Genomic DNA, 17,204 nt, shown 5'->3' with positions numbered 1-17,204 from the left:
CAAGGAAAGATTTTTTCCCTATATATCTGTGACTGTAGTCAAAAGACGCTAGAAGCAGTTGTAGATGGGGTGGTCAAGCAAATCCTAATTCACTTATTCATTCAAGAAACATCCATCAAATGCCTGCTGTGGGTGGCCCAGTGTTCTGGGATCTTGGGCTACCTCAGTGGACACATCACCATGCTATCTGCAGCAGGTTACTCGGGCTTGGGACCCCTGGCGAGCGCGTGGCTGGAAAAGGAAGCACCTGTCATTCGCCGTCTGGGAGTCAACTTGGCCCTAAAATGAGGTCCAAAGCTGCCTGTCACAAAGGACGTAAACACTTGGAAGCTAATGAGAGTAAAGCAGAAAAGCAGAAGACGGCACAGGGTCTTTCGCAGCTCATGGGGAGAGATGGAGGCAGATGGAAGGACTCTAAGGGAGGTGATTTGGTTAGTCAAGACCCCTTCCCTGATCCATGCGTACGCAAACTAAACAAGACAGAAAGAACAAGCAAGGCTGGGCGTAAAGGAACCAAGGCCGAGGAAAACAGGCTTCTCACGGGGACAGGGGTAAGGCTGCTCTTCATGGCAGAGGCCAGGGTGGCACTGGTCCCCAGGACCCAAGCTGCTGCAGAGCTGCGCCCCACTTCCGGAAGGAGCAGCCTAGACAGACAGACCTACAGCTAGGCTCAGGAAAGAGTCCTGAGAAATGCAGAAAATGCCTCCGGGTCCTAGAAGGGAGCGTGGCTGCACTTAGTGCGGTTTCCGACTCAAGCTCATTTCAAGAAGCACCTTGGTCGCTTCAGCTGATCCGGCTTTGAGTGTACACCACAGATCAGAGACAGGACAGAAGAGCGCCGCCTAGTGGTAAGGGGCGGCAATGGCGTGGCCCTCATAACCACCTGGTGACGTAGGGCCACTCAGGGAGAAGAAGCAATGAAACTTGAGACAAGAAGAGACCAGTATCTACCACTGCCCATCCCTTCCACTTGCTAGCTCCCCTCTCACCAACATGTCTTGCACCTGTGAAATTTTATCTTTCTTTAGGTGTCTGCAGAAATGTCTTCTTAGGGGCCAGGGATTTAGCTCAGTGGCACCATGCCTGCCTCGCGAGCGCAAGGTTTTCTTAAAATCCAGTCTTACAAAGAGTAAGAAAAAGACAAGCGTTCCAAATGAAAAATGAGGAAAGGTCATGGCCAGGCAAGCTACAGGGGACTACAAATGGCGGGTAAATGTATTGTTTAAAAGATGTTCAACATCACCAGGAATCAAATAAGTGCAAATTAAACAACAAAATTTCATTTTCCCCCAATTTACAATGCAAAGTGATAATACAGTTTGGGTAAGAGTCTGGTGAATTGAACAATTCACACATTCAAAAATATATTCTAAAGTAATTATTACCCCAGGGTGAAAAGAAGCTTAGACACAGACGCTCATACAGAAAAATTAATGGAAATGCTTTATCTGTCCATTGTTGGAAGAATAGTTAAAGTGGCCAGGGAACTGTTAAACTGATGTATCTGTGCACTGAGCAACACGACCAGATTCCCCTGTGGCATATTATCCAGTCAAACCAGTGGCCCATGAGGTGTGACTGAAAATGGTGAATGTTTAAATTTTTAAAAAAATTGTTACAGCAAAATATTACACATTGTCATTAATCCTCCAAAATACTACTCTTCACTCTGAACATACTTCTCCCATCATTCTTGGCACTTTCTGAAATCCTTTTTTCTGTATATCTTTAGTTGCACTCTCCTGGCTGCCTCAAGGTCATAAATCAAAGTGAAACATTCACATTTCATGGGCGTTTTGACTTTGGGAAGACCCAGAAGTTCCAAAGTACCAGATCTGATGAGGATGCACCCGTAATATTTTTGCAAGCCTGCCTTCCAGTTGGCTGGCACTCTGCATTCACTGAATTTTTGATCCTTTACACCTTGTAAAGATATTCATGAAAGAAGACTTCAGAACTGCTTCAAAAAGTAGCAAGAATGATGGAATAAGTGTGTTCAAAGCAAGAGGGAGTATGGAGGGGGGGAATGGTACTGTATCTTTTACTGCAATAATTTTTTTAATTATTCACTGTACACTTCCATCACACCTTGTACAAAACAGCATGGGTCCAAATAGTGTCCTTCTAATTGTGTGCTATACATGAAAACGTGCTTGGAAAGAGGGATGTAACTCTATGTACTAAAATTGGGTAGAGGATAAAAGATCTTTTCCTACTATGCATAGTATATAATTTTTTACAGTGGGTCTGTATTCTCTTTTTAATTAGAAACTAAAACTACTCTGAGTTTATGTCAAATAATTAGAACAAAGACTAAAGGAGTCAAAATGGACTCCTTTTTAAAGATAAATTGATATTTTTCCATGACTCTTATCTCTTCCTTTGTACGAAACTCGGTTCTTTCCCTCAGCTGACCCTTACCATGATCCTCTTTTCTCCAACAGGGTCTTTGCATTTCTTTTTACAAAACCATCCATTTTCCTCCTCTCTCTTAAAACCTTGCTTCAGAAAAATTCCTCCAATAAATAACGAGTGCAGAAATATATTTAATTTTTTCACAGAGTAATTAAGGATAATTCATTGTGTTCCTCTAAAAATGATTGAAAGATAATGCTGTTTGCATCAATACTGTATTAATGCAATTTAGGCAAAATGCTAGATGTTAAGCAAAATTTCTATTGAAGGATTACTTTAACCTCCCCACAAGTGGCACAGTTGAGAAGAATTATTTTAAGAATAATGAAGTGTAAAAAAAAAATAGCACTTTAGTAAAAGAAACTTCCTCTGACAATTGTGAAATACGAGGGTTATTAGCACCTGGAATTTCCAGTCAGTATTTTGCGCTGAACCTATTATTTCTTTTTTTCCATTTCAATGCCGCCTACAGGGTAGGTTCAGATGGCCCAGGGACAAAACCTTACCTTGGTTCCGATCTTAGTAGAGTCTTGCTAGGTTGGCTCATGGAAAGAATGAGAACAGTTAGATTAACAGTCATGCTTTGATCAGTCCAATGTGATTGCAGATTCCCGGTCCACCGCCGCCTACATTGGCAGCCAAAACAGTCCCAGTGCCGGTCCAGGTAAGACCCTCAGCTGTCCTCACTGCTTCTTCCCAAGGGGTCTCATTTCCTAATTCCTTGCCATTTATTTAGGGTTGGACAGAGCATTAAACCAGTTGAGCCAACAGAAGATCCTGCTTCCAATCTCAGGCTTGTCAGGAAAGTAAGGAAGTTGTTCAATAAGCAAGGCCGATCCCCAGTCTCCGTTCCCGCGAGGCAATTTTGTGCAGGTTTTGCTAGAAATTCCTGAATCTTATAAACCTGAAAGGGGAGACTCTCTGGGGTTGATGTTTGAGAACTTGGTTAAAAGAGTAAGGAACATTTTTATCATCTCACAGCCTATTGTGTTTGGGTTCTCTGTAATGCGGGGGTAGAAGCACATTCTGTCTTCTCCAGGAATTCGCCTCTGAATTGTGACTTTGGCTTACCTCTCTTCACTTGTGTGTGCCTCCTGGTGTGTGCTCAGAACTGGGGATGCACAACTCAGTGTCTCCTCTGAGACACTGTCCGGGCCTGCAGAGATTAGAAAGGGGAATCAAGTAAGGTGTGCTGTTTTCCACAAACTCTGCTCCTTGAGCAGATTGGCTGGGTAAGAAAACACAGGGGACAAGGCTCAGAGACCCAGCCTGCGGTGGAGAGCTGTTCAGGTTTTCCTCCTGTCGGGGAGGACAGCCATCTGCCCGTCCCATGTAGGAGATTCCTTGAAAGTACAGGTTCTGTTTTGTTTTGATATGGGTGGGATTGGAGGAGGGGCGCCGTGGATCCCCTGGCCAGGGCTAGCAGTTTCCATGAGCTTCACAAAGGCACTGTTGCCGATGTATCCGTTGTGGTCCTGGCCAGAAGGTCTTAGGAATCAGAGCACCGGCCAGAGCGAGGACCCCAAGACCACCACAGGCCTAAAAGGCCCACAGGCCTGTTCACAAGGCCACACCTCGGGGCACTGTCTCCTCTGGTTCCCTTGGCCATGATTTCTGCTGCCTCTGCAACTCCCAAAAGTAGAGCCAAATACAGAAAGCTCAGCTGATTTCCTAGAAAATTGGAACTAGGGTCACTGCAGGGCACAGAATAAGGGAAGAAAGTCGTTTTTTAGTTGTGTATAAATCAGAGACCCTGTGTAACCCTTCAAGCATCCAAAGGCAAAATTCTTCCAGCACTGCCTTCCAGGAACCCCCGGGAGCAGGTGTGAACCAAGGGAAGCTGCCCACCGCCTGCCGCCCCAGCCTGCCTGGAATGTGCCCGTGTGGCCCTCTGAGCACACTCACTCTCGGCCTCCACAACCCAGGCCCAGGTCACCATGACGCCTTCGCTTTGTTTGTCCTCAGTGCATCAAAGAGAATGTCTCTGTCAACTCAGATGCCCAAGGCTCCCGTTACTTCCTGTCCCCTGGAGACAGCTCCTGCCTCCCCAGGGCCCATCCCCTTCTGACCTCTGAGATTAAGCACAAACACCTGAGCACACTGTGCGAACCAGACATGGCTGGGAGTGAGTTGTGAGGCCACAAACTATATTCCCGATCTCCATCTCCCATTGCCCACTGCCTGACCACCTGAGGGTTGCCTGATGGCTGTATCCGCCCAATGCAGTTGGTCCCATTCCCTTTGATTTAACTTTATCATCCTCCCATTCTTGAGCTCTGTGAGTCTCTTCTCCTGTCTCCTTCATGATCCTGATAGATACACTCAATATCAGTGACCCTCGCCGAGGTTCCTACTTCCCTCACCCCCTGCCCATTTCTGCTGTTCCTCTCTTCATCCCTGCAGCTTTGCTTGGAGTTTCAGAGACCCTCCCTTGCACTCTCAAAGTGCCCTTGCTTTGGAAGACTCTCCCGGACTCAACTGGTCACCAGCGCTCGTCAGGACTCCTGGCGGCGGCGGGCGGGTCGTTGCCCACTCTGAGCAAAGGCAGGGAAGATCCCTGGGGTTCTTAGGTGTTCTTCAACCTGCTCTCACTGTGGATAGAGTCATGAGTTTCAGGCAAATTGCCCAGTTCCTCAGCTAAAAACTGGTCAGATCGTAGAACAAGAAAGAATGATAAAAATGCCTCTGGTCAAACTGCCTATCAAAACATGAATCCCTTATGACAGGCCAGACAGAAGTTTTTCCCATGTCTGATAATTTCACTTGGAGGATGGCTCTGTTGGATATATATAACCCTTTAGAACTTCAGCTCACAGTTGTTCTAACCTGGTGCTTCTCAAAATGTGGTCCAGGAACACTGCGAGGTCCTCCTTTGGACTATCTATTCATGAGAACCGATATTCTTCACATATTTCAACAAAAACAACATATCACAACACAACTGACTGCAGGCCAAGATATCAGATCCCTGCAGCTTTCCTTCAGGACAGACACTGAAGAAATTTGCCACTCTTCTCAGAGAGCTCTTATGTTTTGGAAAACAGCTAGTTTTCATTAAAAACCAGATTTATGGTAAAATATAAAAGGTGTATTATTTCTAATAGCTAAATATATTACTACTTAACATTCTATTTCAAGTGAGAGAATGCAATTTTAATTTCTAAATGTTAAAAATCGGTAGCTAGGAGCCACACAAACAAAAGCTCTTTGAGGTCTTCAATGATTTTTAAGAGTGTACAGAAGATGAGACACTGAGAATCCCTTAAATGTGAGAGCCTTTCAAATATATGAAACTAGACATTATGTCCTTCTTCATGTCTCATCTTTTCTAGAATAAATTTCTCCAATCCCTCCAACAGGTCTTTATACGACTTGGCAGCACATGCTCTAGCTGCCATCTGTTAGTGTTCTGTGGTACAAGGGACCCGGAGAAGAACACAGTGCTTGTGTGCCAGGAAATCGCTGTCTCACTGAATCATCCCAGGTTACATCTGGAGGAAGCTCTGCCTCACCATTGGCGTATCTCACACCACACTTGCAATTACTAAAATCCCCAAGGTTTTTTCTCTTGAACTTCTATAGAAGCAGGCCTCCCACCCTCTCTGTGTACAGTTGAGTTTGTAACCCAAGTTGGACTATCACACATATTCCCCCTTTGTCTGTGGTAATTGTCCTGAATCTTATTTCTGTCACTGAATGTGCTAGCCCTCTGATCTTTGTGTCATCTGAAAAACTGGCAAACATTCCACATGAATCCATTCCAGTCACTGATAAAAATACAGGTGTATCCCATGGGGCTAGGTCCTGTAAGCCCCACTTGCCTCTTCTGTGCTAGGTCAGTCCATGAACAGACACAAGCAGCTACCCGTGGTCTGATGTCATCAGGCTCAGTATTTCATTCCCTCCTCTGCAGGACACCAGACTTACAGCTCATGGGTGATTCTTTTTTTTTTTTTGGACCGGGGATCAAACTCAGGACCTTGTGCTTTCGAGGCAGGCAGTGGAACCACTGAGCTACATACCTGGCCCTCATGGGTGATTCTTGCTACCCCCACCCACTGTACCTCCTACTCACATACCCCTGATTTAAGCCACCATTCTCATTACAGGAAAGCTTATTTAATTTAAAAAATATTTTTCAGCATATGTCTTAGAACTACAAAAATGAATGAAATTTTTCCAAATTCTAGAATTCTCCTGCTGGAGTTTTTGCTTCACAGGTCCCAGCTCCTCTTCTGCTAGCAATTCCTCTGCCTCCTATAGATGGGGCCCCCTGGGGCCAACCCCCTACCTTCCTATAAGGTCCCTCAGAGTTGGGACAGGAGGGCCTGCTGTAGTCTCACCCCCTGCTGTAGTCAAATTAGACCTTAGTGACCCCCCTGAGAACCACCCTTAACCACAGTGGCTTCGTGTACCATGAGCTGCATTTGAGTCCAGTAAGCTTCAGTGGCCCGGAAGCCCATGATTACAGGGTTAATGTTGTTTCCATGAAAAAAGGCTGCCAGGTCCCAAACGAGAATCCCACACAGAGTCCTGGAGGGTAACCTGTTTATAAGCACAGGACTATGGATGAATCCCTGGCATGATGGCTGGTGCCGGGACTTCAGATTGTCCCCAGTCTTCTCTGAAAGCCCTCACACAATGGGCTGCTGATGTGGCCATTCCTTGGGTGCAGCTCCAGGGCTCTGGAAACATGACACTAGGAAAAGGGAAAGGAAGCCCAGAAGGAGATAAAACCAATACAAAGATCATCACTGGGGTCAGAGGAGCAGGACTTTTTGAAGACTTGGCCACATTAACAGGAGTTACAGGCGGCTGTGCCCAGCAAGTCTTCAGTGGCCTAACCGAGTACCCTGAGATGCTGAAGCAACAACTCTTTCTCACCTGTGCTAAATACATAGTGTTTAACCACAGATTGTGGAACCTGCCTCCGGGGCTCAGAGTTCAGCTTTGCCACTCCCTTTGCAATAGCTTTCTCACTGGTAAAACGGAGTCATAGTTCTACCTAACTCACAGTCATTGTGACTTACTGCTTAGAAAGTGCTTCTGCTGGAAATCCAACAAGCTCCAGATAAATGCTAGTGGTGTCCACATTTTTACCACGGAAATCACTCAGAACCAATACTTCTTTTAGCTCTGACTGTATCGAAGGTGGCTAAGCGAAGATGGTCACAAAAACAATGCCCTGGCTTTTTGTTTGGTACCGGGGATCAAACTCAGGACCTTGCACTTTCGAGGCAGGTGGCAGCACCACTGAGCTAAATCCCCGGCCCTGCTTTGTTTTGTTTTTAAAGAGTGATTACACTCTTCAGAGTGATCACATGCACCCTGACCTCCTCTGAGTTGCCTCCACGTGAGACCGCGCAGGACAGTCTCTAGGAGCTCAGCATGCGCAGGAGGAAACCACAGGGGAGCTGGAGTGAAGGCGGGTGAGGCTGGGCCCCTTGGTTTGGCAGCCCTAGGAGGCATCTTCTGAATTCTCTTTCCCATACCACTCTGGTCCTCCTTGACAACACAACCTAAATGTTCTCACGAACTTACTTCTCATTACTACCAAGTCCCAAAACACCAGGTCTCAGCTGTACAAATATTTTTCAGCCCTTGGCTTTTAGATGAATGTGTTGGTTCAAACTTGTCCCAAAAAAGAAGAAAGTGGCATTGATAGAAAGACAAACTTCCAGGACAGAAATAAGAGGCTTGGAAATCCCTGATGCCGGGAACTGCTTCTCTCCTATTAACATAATAGAGCACCCAGCATTCTAACCTTCATGACATTCAAGGGTGCTTAGGCAAGAAAAAAATGGGGACAAGAAGTGGGAAAAGCCCGTGTTTTAAGACTAGAGCAAAGTGCCTATTTTCACCAGTAGGTGGCAATAGAGTAATAAGGCTAAAGAAGCAAAATGTTTGATGATAAATCATAAATATCTTGAACATGGAGACCATATCATGGATTTTTTACTAAGAAATTAAGACCTCCAGCAGCTACCTAGCTTGCTCAACGTCTTGCAGCTGGTTAATGGCTGGGCCAGATTAAACCCAATTCTCCCCATTAAGCAGGATGGCAAGAGCATGAATTGCCTTCCAACACTGCCCGGCTCTTACGACATACAGAAAAATATCTCTGGTTTTGAGTATGCAAATAATTCCAGTTGGCAGGAAAGCATAAAGCCTGTATGAAATGAAACAGTTAATCACACTCTCAACCTTCTAAGAGAGGGAAGAAGGCAGAAAGGGAACAAGAGAAAAAGGGAGGACAGTGGCCATTTTTGTGTCCTTCTGAGGCTTCCTAATGTTTGCGCTGCTTCTGAGCCCCTCCCAGCTATGATTCCCCCAGAGAGAGCAGGAATTATTCTGTAATCTTCCCTTCGCCACCACCCTTTCTACTCCATCAGCGTGTTTGTGACTAAGGACATGAAACATCTCACTGCATGTAGAATCCAAGTGCCACGCTGTTTTATTCTGCTTAGGGCACATGGAAGTAGAAGCTCAGGAAACAAGTGGGTTGCTGCGCCCTGGAGGGGCCAGATTTCTCTGTATGGTTCCAGAGAAGATAATTCAGACAAACACATGGTATTGCCGTAGCTAGAGTGATATTAAGCATATACTAAGTGCTAAATGTATGAATGGGGTGGGTGTGGATGGATGGATGGATGGATGGATCGATGGGTGAATTAACTGATGAAGATAGATTTAGGGTCAAATTTTCAGATCCCTATAATGAAATTTTTTTCACAGTCTCAATAATCCAAGAAGGAATAGGCATAAATGCTATTTTGGTTGGATATGTGATGAAATTCTTGTCTTTGGAAGTATTAAAGCACCAACCAGCCCAGCCACTCACTTGAGGTAATGTTGTAAAAGCAGACTGAGGGATGCTTTGGACTAGATGAGCTTTTTAGGTCCTTTAGAATCCTAGAATCCATGATTCTTGGTGTCTAGTGAAAGAAATATACAACAATAATTATGCCTTCGCCTGTAAGAGTTTTAGACAGGAAACTAACACAAATTTAAGGTTGCTTCATCCAAAATTGTGGTCCCATGCTTCTATGCTGACACAATTAGGAAACACCATTCTAGCGGTTCACTCCAGAGGCTCTGCTGGTGTGGTTTAAGTAAAAAGTTTCTTTTTAATTTTGAAAATCAGAAGAAACAGACCTGTGGAAGGGGAACAAGTCCTTTTAGACACAGGTAATTATACACCCCAAACTCTCAGCAGTGGCTGGATCAGCACGCACAAAGGTTCAAACCTAGGAGGGTCTAACAATCCAGATGGTGGCCACTAAGCCAAACGCCTCTGAAGCGTCGTCCGTCCTTCCTAATGACTGGGACATTCAGATCTTGTTCTCTAGGGAGGCCTGGTGTTAAGGGGAACACGAGATTAACAAAAGGGAGAAAGGAAACTGAAGACAAAAAGTCAGAAAGGAGTTAGTTCCCCACCCCAAATGGGTGGTATTAAACTCTCACTCCATCTGGCAACACTTTGACATCCTGATTTCTCTTCCCTGTTTGCAAAAATGTTATTCCCGTTGTTTACTATTGACTGCGTTGAATGTTTGAAATTCCAACAAATCAAGCCTCCTGGACATTGTACTGGGGGAAACGGGGACCAGTGGTAGGAGAATGGGGAGGACTCGGCCCCTGAGTTTGTCTTGCTCCCCTCCCTACAACCTACAACTTCAAGGCTTTCCCTGAGAGGCTTTCTGGCTGAGAAATGCTGTTCAACACCCAAAGTGAATTTTTTTAATGATGTGAGGAAGTGGGGTGAGCAAGCTGACCTTTGATGGGAAGATGAAATCATGTGCTTTGCAAACTGGAAAAAAATAAGCCAAAGTGCCAGGAGGTAATGCACTGCAGCCAAAGTGAAGACGGATCCCAGCATCTTCCTCCACCCGCCCAATTCCTGAACTTCCGGGCATCCTGAAAACAGGAGACACCCTTCCGATGGATCTCTGCTTGGGAAACAAGGTGGTCTAACCCAGCCTAAAAGAATTCTCTTTTATTGTCTCCATTTCCTTAAAGGGCATATTTGTGAACTCAACATTTGAATGGCTCTAAAGAACCCCCCACCCCTGCCAGGCTAAGATTCACCTCCTACCTGGCCTCTCACAGCAGAAATGGTTTTGTCTCTACACCCTCTTGAGTTGCTTTTATCTGAGCTCTTCTTCTCAGGTCTACATCCAACCCTCTTTCGATTGTCCTCCACCTGTCTAGATTGCGTTAATCTTCAAATGACTGAGGATAGATAGGCTGGACACAGTGAAAGTTTGTGTGAACCAGACACATTTCCTGACTTCAAGATTTTCAGAATTTTACGGAGGAATAATTTACAGTGGCAAAGTTCTTACTGCTTTCAGATGAGGAAACTAAGGCTCAGCCAGAACAATTTAAAATAAATGAGAACTCAAGTCTGATTTCAGACCTCCCTGACCACCCAACCGAGTATTATCTTTAGCAGACTGTCAGTAAATATTAATTTATTCTTATTTTTCTCAGGGTGGGAGTGGTGTGGAAAACAGCTAGCTCTAAGCCAAGCCCCTGAGCTAGGTGTGAATACTACTGAGTCCCCTTCCCCGGGGTAAGGCCAGATGCTTCCTGTAACTTATAAGTCACCAAAAGTTTTACTGCTCTTTCCAGGATTTGTTCCAAAAGAAGAATTAAGCACACAGGCTTTGGAGCCAGTGTCCCTGGGAGATCCGAGTAAGTTAATTGGCAGCTAAAAACCCATGGAGGTTTTGACATCTGATCTGCTCTTTCTCTTCTCTACCCACTCACTCCTACCCAAGGCTGTCTCTCTCCTGCCATGGGTCTGTTTATCTCCTCTCTTCTATCACATTGTTCTAAGGAGAAAAGGGAGCTTTTGAAGGATTTAAATGGTGCACATGAGGAGGAAAAGATCAGGTTTTTAAATATCACTATGGCAACAGAGTGATGAATGTGAAGGAATGAGGACAAAATGGCAGATGAAAGGAACAGACAGACCACTCAGCAGGGACAATGGTGCCGTGGTAGTGATGGTGGGCAGAGCTTGGAGTCGGAAGCGGAAATGGAGAGAAATAGGCAGGTTCAAGAGATATAAAGAAGAAAGAATCTATGGGATTGGGGTGGAGGCATGAGAGGAAGCAGAAAAATGATTTGAGCAATGGGTAAACAGTACTCCAGTGAGGAACATAGGATGGAACAGGTTTGGGGATGGGGAGATCATTTTTGTTTAGCATCTTCCATGAGATGTCCAGTTTAGTAGAAAGATGACTGCTCAGGTCTGATGTTCAGATGAGACAGCCCAGTCAGAAATTTAGAATTGGGGATGCAGAGCAAGATGGTGGCTGAGGAAGGCCATCTGGCAACTGTCTTCCCACAGAAATACCAAGTTGAATAGCTGTACACACCAAACCACCCACACAAAACCTAAGGAAACCAGGTTATCATATAGTCTTCTGTCCCTTCTCTAAAGTGGGTATGAAAATATATCCAAAAAAAGAGAAAAGAATTAGAGTTGGAAAACCATGAGCAATGGTTCAACACTGGGGCTATGAGAACAGAAAATATGACCTAATGAGATAGAGCAGAATCAGAAGAAATAGAGGAGTTAAACCTGAAGAACCACAGTTGGTGGAAGAGAAGCTACCTAAGGATACTGGAAAGGAAGGATCAGAGAAAGAGAAGAAAACAAGAAAGATGTGGTCATCTGCAAACAACAGAAAGAAAGCACTTTCAGGTTCCCCTAGAAAGCAGTTATAGGTCAGCCATCAATGGGCTGTGAGTCTCAACTCTGCTGCACGTGACAATTACCTGAAGACATTCTTTCTTTTTTTGTTGTTACTTGAGACAGGATCTCTATATAGTTCAGGCTCAGTGTGTACTCCAGGTTGGCCTCAAACTCATGGCGATCCTCCTGTCTCTCCCTCTCGAGTCCTGGGGTTACAGCATGTACTACCACGCCTGGCCCACATCCTGCCTCATGCATACATGTGTCAGAGTCTCCTTGGACCTGGCTATACCAGATGTGGCCTGGGGTCCAGCAGCATCAGGGTCACCTAGGAATTTGTTCCAAATGCAGTCTTTGGTCCCCTTGAGAAATACTATCTAGTGATTTCCAGGCATCTTTATTAGTGGAAGTTGCATGAGCAACTCTGTTAGGTGTATGACTCTGATATGTGTCCAGGGTTAAGATGAATTGAACAACATAAAGCGCTAATCTATAGAGTTGTACCATGTTGAAGAAAACCAAAGAAATTAAGAAAACTGGTAGACTGCCTCCCCTTGACACTGTATCTCACCTTTTCTTCTTTGTCCTCCATCCTGCTTTCTGATACCACACTAAATTTCTCATGCAGAACATTTCACAACCCAATCCTACCTATGGTTGGTGCCATCTTCAGATCAGCATGTTTTCATCTCAATATGATAAAGCTGCCAAGTCTTTCAAAACCGCCAAGACATCATCTGCCCTGAGCTGGAGCCACTGTCATTAAAATATCCTAGGCAAAGGGAATCAAAGGTGATCTCCACATCAGCCATCAGGGCACTGAGCAAAGAGAACTAAGTAAATAGAGAAATACCTAACTTTCTTTTCTAAAGCCTAGCTGAGAAATGAATGTGTCATTACTGAATACAGTTGAAGATATAAGAAATGAGGGAACAAAATCTGTCCAAGAGGTACCCAGCTATCCTTAGTTGCTACAAAAGCCATATACTGCACTATTTTACATTTAAAATAAATGAATGAAAGAAAATCTCCTTCAGCCCATACACTAATACCGCCCCCCCCAAAAATAAAAGCTATTTAAAATGCATATTGAACTAATCTGCTGACAACTGGAAGGAAAACCTGAGTGCTTCTCCAACTTTACTGTGTACATGGATCAGTCGGGTCTCCTTATTACAAGGTAGGTCTGATTCTGTAGGTGGGCACGGAGCCTGACAGTCCACATGTCTAGCGAAGAGTAGGTGTTGGTGGGTGGCAATCCCTAAAGAACATCACTGCCACCTGCTGGCAAAACTTCACAACGCAAGGCCAGACCTAGAAAAAAATGAGTTGGTCGTCTTGGGGAGCAACCACATACATAAGAAAAGCCTTACAGCAGTTCTGCTCTCTTCTGCTCCATTCCAGGCTCTAGTGGCATCTTTAAACTCCAATTCTTGGTTTTTCTTGCTTCTACCAATCATCATCTCAAGGATTATGCTTGGCAATAGGCAGTTTTGCAGGCAGCAAAGAAAAGAACAGGGGAAGCCAGCTGACAGGAAGAATTGGCAGTCACTGAATGTCCAGTCCAGGCAGACAATAGGTGAAGGATCTGAGATCCGTGAATGCACTAAGACCTACCGGATACAGTGGCACACACCTGTGTTCCAGTTCCTCTGAAGACAGGCAAGAGGATCAAAGTTCCGGGCCAGCCTGGGCAACTTAGTGCGACCCTGTCTGAAAATAAAAAATAACAATGGCTGGGGTATAAGTTGGGGTATAAGTAGATGAATATACCCTGAACTCTGCCACCTCTTTTTCACTTTCTTCTCATTGGACTCTCAGGGGCTGGTGGAGAAAGAGAGGAATAAGAGGTTGCTTGGGTGAATGCAAAGGGTGATAATTAGAATAATAATCTTTTTTCTATTCCCCAGACTGCAAAGTTGACTTGTCATTTTTAATTGATGGGAGCTCCAGCATCGGCAAGCGTCGGTTCCGAATCCAGAAGCAGTTCCTGGCTGATGTCGCCCAGGCCGTTGACATCGGCCCCTCCGGTCCTCTGATGGGCGTTGTTCAGTATGGGTGAGTGCAGTTTGTGTTCTGAATTTAGAAACAAAGTGACGATGTTTGCTTAGTTTTATGCCACATATAATACCAGCATGTCCTAGAGTACAGATCTGTTCTGTGTAATGTAAATGAAAAAAACCGGAACAGTCTGGATGCCAGTTAAGAAACATGAGCCTTTCTCAAGGGACAGACAGTTTAATAAACACTTGTAAGTAAATGCCAGTTGCAGTATGACTGATAAAGTCATTATTTGTCTGGAAATTAGGAGAAGTGGATGCAGGTCTTAGCTCAGCCACTTCCTGTGTGTGTTGCCTCTCTGATCACCAGCTCCCTCCCTGGTCTGTGGCTGCAGCAGGCTAGGTCCCCTTTCATCCTTGACTACTGGGACCCGTGTTTGTGGCGATCCATCCACTTACAGGTAAGACACCCAGAGAGCCCAGGGCCTTAGCGCTGTGTTTCCTTTCTCCGTACCTTACCTGGGGCCTCTGTGCTGCTGCCAGAGAAGCTCCTGAGGCAACAGGGAAGGTGAGCGTGGAGACAGATGGCCCCATCGGTCAGCTGGCCACCGAAGTGCTGTCCCGGTCTGCTTCATTATTTTACTTGGGGTGGAAATTAAGGAGTCCTCTTCCCATTCCAAAGTCTACCTTCTTTTTCTCTTCTTTGGGATAATAAATCAATCTTATCTCAGATGTGAATGGATTTCTCCCTAAAACAGATATTGACATAATAATCAAAAGAGAGAACAGGCACAGGTCTCAGATTTACATCTCAAATAAGTGGGTTTTTGGCCAACGACTGTTGAGGGCAGGATGACTACCCCTCCTTTCCCGGAATACCTGCAGTTCAGGCCCCGGAAGTGGCCTCCTCCATGGCCACCACTCCTTCACCCCTTCAGAGGTTTCCCAAAGATTTCCTGAAGCAGCTTTTTAACTGAAGTAGTTCCATCAAAGACGTTAGAATATTTATTTTTAAGTTACCAAAAGAAACAAACAAAAGGGCTTCATTTTCAAAAGAACCTATAACATTTGAATTTTGAGAATTAAACTCCAATAACACATTTAGCTCTTCTTGTGAGGAAAAATTAGTAGATTAGTTAATTGCACTTACATGTAGTCAGAGTCAATTATATAAAAATAGCTCATTGCTCCAAATGCTGTGTCTCAATGTCAATGCATCGTAAGGCTTTTGGTGTGAAATAAGGTTTTAAAAAAATTATTGTTTTGTTCTTTTGAAAATGTTAACCCATTCCTGTGTTAGTTTTTAAGATAGCAAACAGATAACAGGCTTTTCTATAAGGAGGAAATACAAGTATTTCAGTAACAGATGACCCTATTCCATTTTATTAGGAGGTTCAAATCTTGGTGTGTTGTCTTGCACTAAAAATAGCTGCTTTAAAAACTGCAGATGCCAAGGATGATAGCAAGGTATGAAACTAAGGTGATAAATATGTAAAGGAAAAGAAAAATGGCCCTAGGATAATGCTCTGTGCCAATGAGAACATGGATTAAAGAACAAATGTAGCAGAGAAGAAAAACCATAAAGATTCCTTCCCCTTGCCGTGGCTGGAATGTGTCCCCCAGTGTTCATGTGTTGGAAACTTTTCCCCCAGTGCAGCAGTGTTGAGAGTCAGGACCTTGGAGAAGTGATTAGGAATTGGCTAATGTTATTATCAAGGGCCCGGGATAGTTATCAAGAGGGTGGGTTTGCCACCAAAGAGAGTTCGGCCTTGTGTCGCTTTAGCTCTCTTAAGTACTCTTTCTTCTGCCTTCTGCCATGGGATACCCCACATGAAGGCCTTTGCCAGGTGTGGACTTCTCAATCTTGATCTTTCCAGCCTCCAGAACTGTAGTAAGAAATGTTTCTTAGCCAGGCATGGTGGCACATGCCTGGAGTCCCAGCACTCAGGAGGCTGAGGCAGGAGGATCACCATAAGTTTGAGGCCAGCCAGGGCTACAAAGTGAGCTCAAGGCCAGCCTGAACTACATAGTGAGACCCTGTCTCAAAATAAATAAATGTTTCTTTTCAATAAGTTATGCAGTCTCTACAGTATTCTGTTACACAACACAAAACAGACACACACACGAACACACTACAAAACGTGCTCTGCTACACTTTCCTAATGCAATTACCTTTTGCAAGAAAAAGATTACCTTCGTGCTTTCCAGTTTCACCTTCCATAATATCTGCCTTTTTCTCTCCAGCTCCCAGTTAACGTAAAGCACTAAGGAAAATGTGTGTGCTTTCCTCCCCTTTATAATCACATAAACCAGTCCATCATCTTCACCTTGCTTTGGCAACAAGAAGGAAAAGAAACACAGTGAACTGCGGATGGGCAATCTAGATTCTGACCTCAGCCCTGCTGTGTGACCTTCAGCAAGTCACTTAACCTCTCCGTGTGAGTGGGGCCACCTGTAAGGTACAGCGGTCAGCCGAGGATTTGTTAGTGCTCTGTCAGCCTGGTGTTCTGTAATTCAGTGATTGGCTTTGTATCCAGATGACACCCAGTACATGAGTGTTGGACTAACAGACTACTGAGTTGCTTCCCTCTTCCTTCCAGCCTCAGGGTCCCAGCTAGCTGGGATGGTCTAAGATGAAAAGATGAGTTGCGTCCAGGTTATATATCCATCCTGGGAAGAGAGAAACAAAATAAATTAGAGAACAACCCGATGGGACTGAGGGGGTGACATGTTTATGCAGCTGAAGTTGCTCTGGGGCTCAGGTGCCGAGCACTCCCACACGGACAGCTCCCCTCAGTCCCTTCTCCATCACATGCCGAGGACAGGGATCTGGCAGGAAAGGCATGGGGTAGACGCAGATCCAGGACCTGTGTTTCTGTAAAAGGACAAGTATGTTGGGAATCTAGGAATCTGATTCTTCTGACAGTGTTTTGGGTTCTCACCAGGTTCTAAAGCTCCTGTAAGAGGATTCTCCAAAGAAACAGAACCGATACAACATATAGCATCGTAAGAGAAGGTTTATTAAATTGGCTTCAATGACCAGTGGCTGAATAGTCCCACAATGGCCACCTGTAAGCTGGAGA

The 17,204-nt window shown here is 44.8% G+C and overlaps 1 protein-coding gene across 3 annotated transcripts in view; it reads left to right on the top strand.

Moving 5' to 3' along the window:
• Vit (vitrin) overlaps positions 1-17,204 on the top strand; it is a 109,074-nt gene that overhangs the window by 71,579 nt on the left and 20,291 nt on the right. For 2 of the 3 annotated variants that reach the window (XM_087216136.1, XM_021253719.2), the window contains 3 exons: positions 3,023-3,079; positions 11,050-11,112; positions 14,032-14,179. In XM_087216136.1, coding sequence (XP_087072262.1) covers positions 3,023-3,079; positions 11,050-11,112; positions 14,032-14,179 — 268 coding nt within the window. The remainder of the gene's footprint in view (positions 1-3,022; positions 3,080-11,049; positions 11,113-14,031; positions 14,180-17,204) is intronic. The other variant, XM_021253720.2, reaches the window with a different exon arrangement.

Source organism: Heterocephalus glaber, unplaced genomic scaffold, assembly GCF_053883595.1.
Source record: "Heterocephalus glaber isolate CG9 unplaced genomic scaffold, H.glaber_assembly_v1.0 deba00001457, whole genome shotgun sequence".
NCBI lineage: Eukaryota > Metazoa > Chordata > Mammalia > Rodentia > Bathyergidae > Heterocephalus > Heterocephalus glaber.
The sequence above is the reverse complement of the archived record's forward strand: the minus strand, read 5'-3'. Positions and strand labels throughout refer to the sequence as shown.